Raw genomic sequence first — 5,000 nt, forward strand, 5'->3', positions numbered from 1 at the left:
GGAAATTTTAATTATTTACAGTGAAATTTTTTCTTATTTTTCAGAAAAAAAATAATAATAACAACAATTGATATAATAAAAGAAAATAATTGTTGGTTTTTTTTTTTAATTTTGAATCAATTTTAAATTTTATTTTTTCTGAAAAAAATAATAACAACAATTGATATAGTAAAAGAAAATAATTGTTGGTTTTTTTTTTTTAATTTTGAATCAATTTTAAATTTTAATTTTGGCAACTGTTATTATTTTTAAAGTAAAATCATAAAATAATATATTTTTTTTAATTTCAGTTTGTTTTAAACAGACTCGGTTTACAAGGTTTTGGATAAGAATGGGCAATTTTTTTATTACATAATAGCATGGATGCTTTCGACAATTTTGTAATTTTAATAATAATGGGGGCCAAAATGAAAAAATATATATATTGATTTTATTAAATTTTGGAGAATTTTTAAATTATTAATTTTTTTTAATGAATATAATAAACTAATTTTTATGTTTTTTTTTTTTGCTTAAATTTTAGTTAGGTTAATCAGACCCAATTTTTTTATGGCCTTCTGATTTGAATGGTATTTTTTATTTGGATAGCAATATTACATTCTTATAATTCATTTTTTAATATTATAGTTGTGTTAAATTTAATGTCATCTTATTTAAAAATTAGTGATTTATTTTTTAATCAACAAAATGTCATCTAATGTAACAAATATTTATTTTATATTACTTTTAATTGTAAGTGTTGAATCAAAAGGTGTACGGAAAATACACCGAATGATGATGAGAGAGAGAGATATAGCACAGTAGGAGATAAGAGACCGGAAAAGAAAGTGTCATTTATTCATGAGATTGACACTTATTTATAGGCATAGGTCCCAACATTATGAATATACATATTAACTCTTCATTATTAATTTTTTCAGGGGAATTTTTTGGTAATTACAAATTATTCGCATATAATAAGACCGAAGACTGATTTGATTGATGAGAGTTGTCGATTGTCTGATTAGTCTTGACTCGATCGATATCTAATTCGAAAGAGAGTCTTCTGTTGATCTTCTTGAGGACTGTTCCCTCCCTGTGGAACATCTCTTGACACGTTCCGTCGATCATTCGAACAAGACGCTTCTCTTGCCAACTTCCAATTCAAGATGGTTGTCAACGACTATGACTGGTCGTTAGTGTCATCCTTCTTAGTCGTTTATTTGTCTCGAGATTTGTGCTGACATATTTTTAGATATTTATATTTAGTTCTCTGATTTTCTTGCTCTTCGGAAGCTGCACAGTACATGATGACAGGAGAATCTATTTAACTTGTATTAAATAATTAAATGATATAATTTTGTAAAAAAAGATTTCTCTGGATTTTCGTGCCCGGACGTTTATAAATAGTTCATGGGGTAAGGAGAGTTTGAGTCATTTTCTTTTCTTCTTGTTTTTTTAGTATCTCTTCTTTTTCATGGTTGTCGCCATGCCTGGTGAGGGAGGGCTATTAGCCGACAATAGCGTCCTCCTCAAAGCAGCGAGTGACCTGAGGGTGAAGGCTCGCAAACCTGACGCAAGCGAAAACCAGTTGTTGAGGCTTCCGCAATAGATTTGAGCAAGAAGTGAATTGTGCTTGGGCCGCGAGCGAGGGTAAACTAAGATCGAACTGGGTCTTTGGGTTTTTTGGTAGGTTTATCATAGGGGAGAGCTGCAAAGGACGTTGAAAGACATTCTGGCAATTGTCTTCCGAGCACCCATTAGAGGCGGCCACTCCTGCCCAAAGGGGAGGAATGTCCTTTCAAACTATTAAGGAGATCGTGACCCCCCATGGGGCCAGGAAGCTGCTGACTGAAGCTGGGACTCAGCCTCAGTCGGAAAAGGGTGGCTTCTCCTATGTGGATGGAGGACTGGAGGAGACCTATGATTACTTCGCCTCTTACAACACTTTATGAATGGTGTCGATTTTTTGGTATGTAGTTTGAATCATGTTTTTAGTATTCCTCTTATAGTTTTAGGAGCTCTGACAATCGTTTCTACTTCCTCAGACATTGAAGCCGACCCTGAGGGTGATTCGGCCTCTGTGGATCAAGCCGTAGAGATGGGAGCGAATATTGAGGGTTAGGTTGCTTTGCAACAGGGGACCATGGAGTAGGGCACCGTGGAGCCAGACGCTGTGGCCCAGAAGAAAGGGTGGAATCCTCCCTCGGTCGGAGGCAGAAGCATGGGCGCCTGAATTCCTCCTGGTGCAACGGTGGAGGAGGCGACATCTAGGGGGAGTCGAGTGCCTACTTTCTGGGTGCACCGGCTTGCTAAAATGGAAGAGCACTTTCTTTGTCTCATAGTACAACCTCGAATGAATAACGATGATGAAGTTGTTGAGGTCTTGGAGCGAGTTCATCGTGTAGAGAAAGAATTTTATGGACACGTACTTTAATATTCCTTCCTTTTTAATTAGCAAAAATTATATCTATGAGGCGTTTGTAAGTTGCCCTCACATTTTTAACTTTTTAGGTCAACTTTTTAGTAAATACAATGTTATTCATGTATAATAAGACCGAAGACTGATTGGTTTGATGAGAGTTGTCGATTGTCTTACAAGCCTTGACTCGATCGATATCTAATCCAAAAGAGAGCAAGCCTTGACTCGATCAATATCTAATCCAAAAGAGATCCTCCTGTCGATCGTTTTAGAGATTGATCCCGGCCCTGCGTAACATCTTTTGGCACGTTCCGCCGATCGTTCAGACAAGTCGCCTCCCTTGCCAACATCCAGTTCAAGACGGTCATCAACAGCATGTTCAATCATCAGTGTCATTCTCCTGAGCCGTTTATTTACCTTGAGATTCGTGCGGAATATTTTTATATGTACAATGAACATTGTTCAAATTATCTCAATGTAAGAGCTACTATTAAAGCAAACCTCACTTATTTTTAATAAAATTTGTGAACTTTTTTTAACAATGCCTTCCAAAACTTATAATCATGGTTGCGAGTATATTTTAGCATTTTTTTCATTATTAATTAACCTATGTTAGTTATAAAGATATATATATATATAGCGCCTAATTTCCATATATTTGCACTTCTAACACATAAAGTTTCGTTCTTACATGCTTTCTTATATCACATGAAAATATACCTTTTACAAGGGGCATTTACATGCATACCACCCAATTCTTTTGTATTTACATACCTATCACCTAAACTTTATTTTCTTACATTTCTACCATCCAAATCTTTTATCACATGGAAGAATATAATTAGTTTAACTTTTTAATACTAAAATATCCATTTTCATAAATATATATATAGTCGGGTACTAATTTGTCAATTTAAAAATTAGGGTCTCCATACCACCCATAGTACTTGAAACATTTTACCACCCTTAATCTTTCATATAATATTAAAAATATCATCATTTTAATATTTTAAAAAAGAATGAAATACAATTTAAAAATTAAAAATTAGGTGTAGATATGTAAATACACAAGAATTATGTGGTAAATGTGCAAATCTTCCTCTTTTTCTTTAATTTATAATCATTTTTTATTGTCCTCAGGATATTAGCGAACAGACAATCTGCACAAAGATCAAGGGTTAGGAAGCTACAATACATCTCCGAGCTCGAGCGAAGCGTCACAACCTTGCAGGTTTAATAATTAATTAAACCACAGAATTATCTTAATCTATTAATTAATCTTTATTATCACTTAATTAAAATTTAATTTGTGGCGTTAATCATGCAGACTGAAGTATCGGCGCTGTCCCCTCGCGTGGCATTCTTCGATCACCAACGCTCAATCCTGACCGTCGGAAACAGCCAACTAAAGCAGCGCATCGCTGCCCTCGCGCAAGACAAGATTTTTAAGGATGGTAAGTGGACGCTTAATCATAATTAATTAGCTGATTATTTTATAATTAAGCTTCTAATTGTTATTATGTTAATTATATTTAAAGTACATGTCACTCAATTCTTATATACATATCCAACCTACGTATTTGCATCCATACCATTTAAATCATAGAGAAAAAAAATAATTATTAATATTATTAATTTTTAATTTGTAGTTAGTCGGGGGACTAGTTTGTCACTTTACTCAATAAAATTTAGGGCTTAGATATGTAAATACATAAGAATTGTGTGGTATGTATGTAAAACATCAAAATATTAGTTCTTTGAGGTTAATTTTTAGATATTTTTAGCATATTATTAATTATTATCTTAATTATCTTAAGATAATTCCAATAGTTTTGATAACTAATCTAATTATTTTTCTTATAAAAGTGAGTTATAAATAATAAAATATTTATATATAATTTTATGATCTTAAAAACATTACCTTCTTTTATGATTATTGAGCCACGAATCCGTTCACAAATAAACGAAAAATTATTGCATTAGGAGTTCGCACGTAGAGCTTTGTGCGGAGTCCAATGAAATCACACCACGTGAAGGTACAAAAAAAAATTGGCCCAGTAACACACGAGAATATTCCCCCCCCCCCCCCCCCGGTGTTTTTCAAGTGTTATTGTATATTATTCAGGTGTTATTGCGCTCTGAGAATATTCTCGATGTTATAATAACACAATAATAGATCAATAACACACAATAACAATTGAATAACATAAGGAAATATTCTCCCCGTGTTATTGTGTTCTAGAAATATTCTCGGTATTATAATAACACAATAACACATCAATAACACTTTAATAACACACAATAACACTTGAATAACACACAATAACACCTGAATAACACGGGAGAAATTTTCCCTTATGTTACCGGGCATATTTAATTTTTTTTATTCTGTCACCGCCACGTGACATGATTTCATTAGACTCTGCACGTACTCTTGTAATATTTTTTTCCAAATAAACATCATATTTGTAAATTTAGTATTATTAAATTTTATTTTACATAATAACCCTCTTTGTTGTAAAAATATTTGTGGTGAATAACGTTTATAATATATAAAGGGGGATATTTATAAGAAAGTGATGGCTCAAATATATATATA

The 5,000-nt window shown here is 32.8% G+C and overlaps 1 protein-coding gene across 2 annotated transcripts in view; it reads left to right on the top strand.

Moving 5' to 3' along the window:
* Window positions 1-3,541: 3,541 nt before the first annotated feature.
* The window catches only part of LOC110022307 (basic leucine zipper 2-like), a gene marked incomplete at its 5' end in the record, with an annotated part of 2,473 nt that continues 1,014 nt past the window's right edge, over window positions 3,542-5,000 (top strand). For both annotated transcript variants that reach the window (XM_020721181.1, XM_020721182.1), the window contains 2 exon segments: window positions 3,542-3,632; window positions 3,729-3,855. In XM_020721181.1, the coding sequence (XP_020576840.1) occupies window positions 3,542-3,632; window positions 3,729-3,855 (218 nt within the window).

The sequence above is a fragment of the Phalaenopsis equestris genome, unplaced genomic scaffold, assembly GCF_001263595.1.
Source record: "Phalaenopsis equestris unplaced genomic scaffold, ASM126359v1 Scaffold000180, whole genome shotgun sequence".
In the NCBI taxonomy this organism is placed as follows: domain Eukaryota; kingdom Viridiplantae; phylum Streptophyta; class Magnoliopsida; order Asparagales; family Orchidaceae; genus Phalaenopsis; species Phalaenopsis equestris.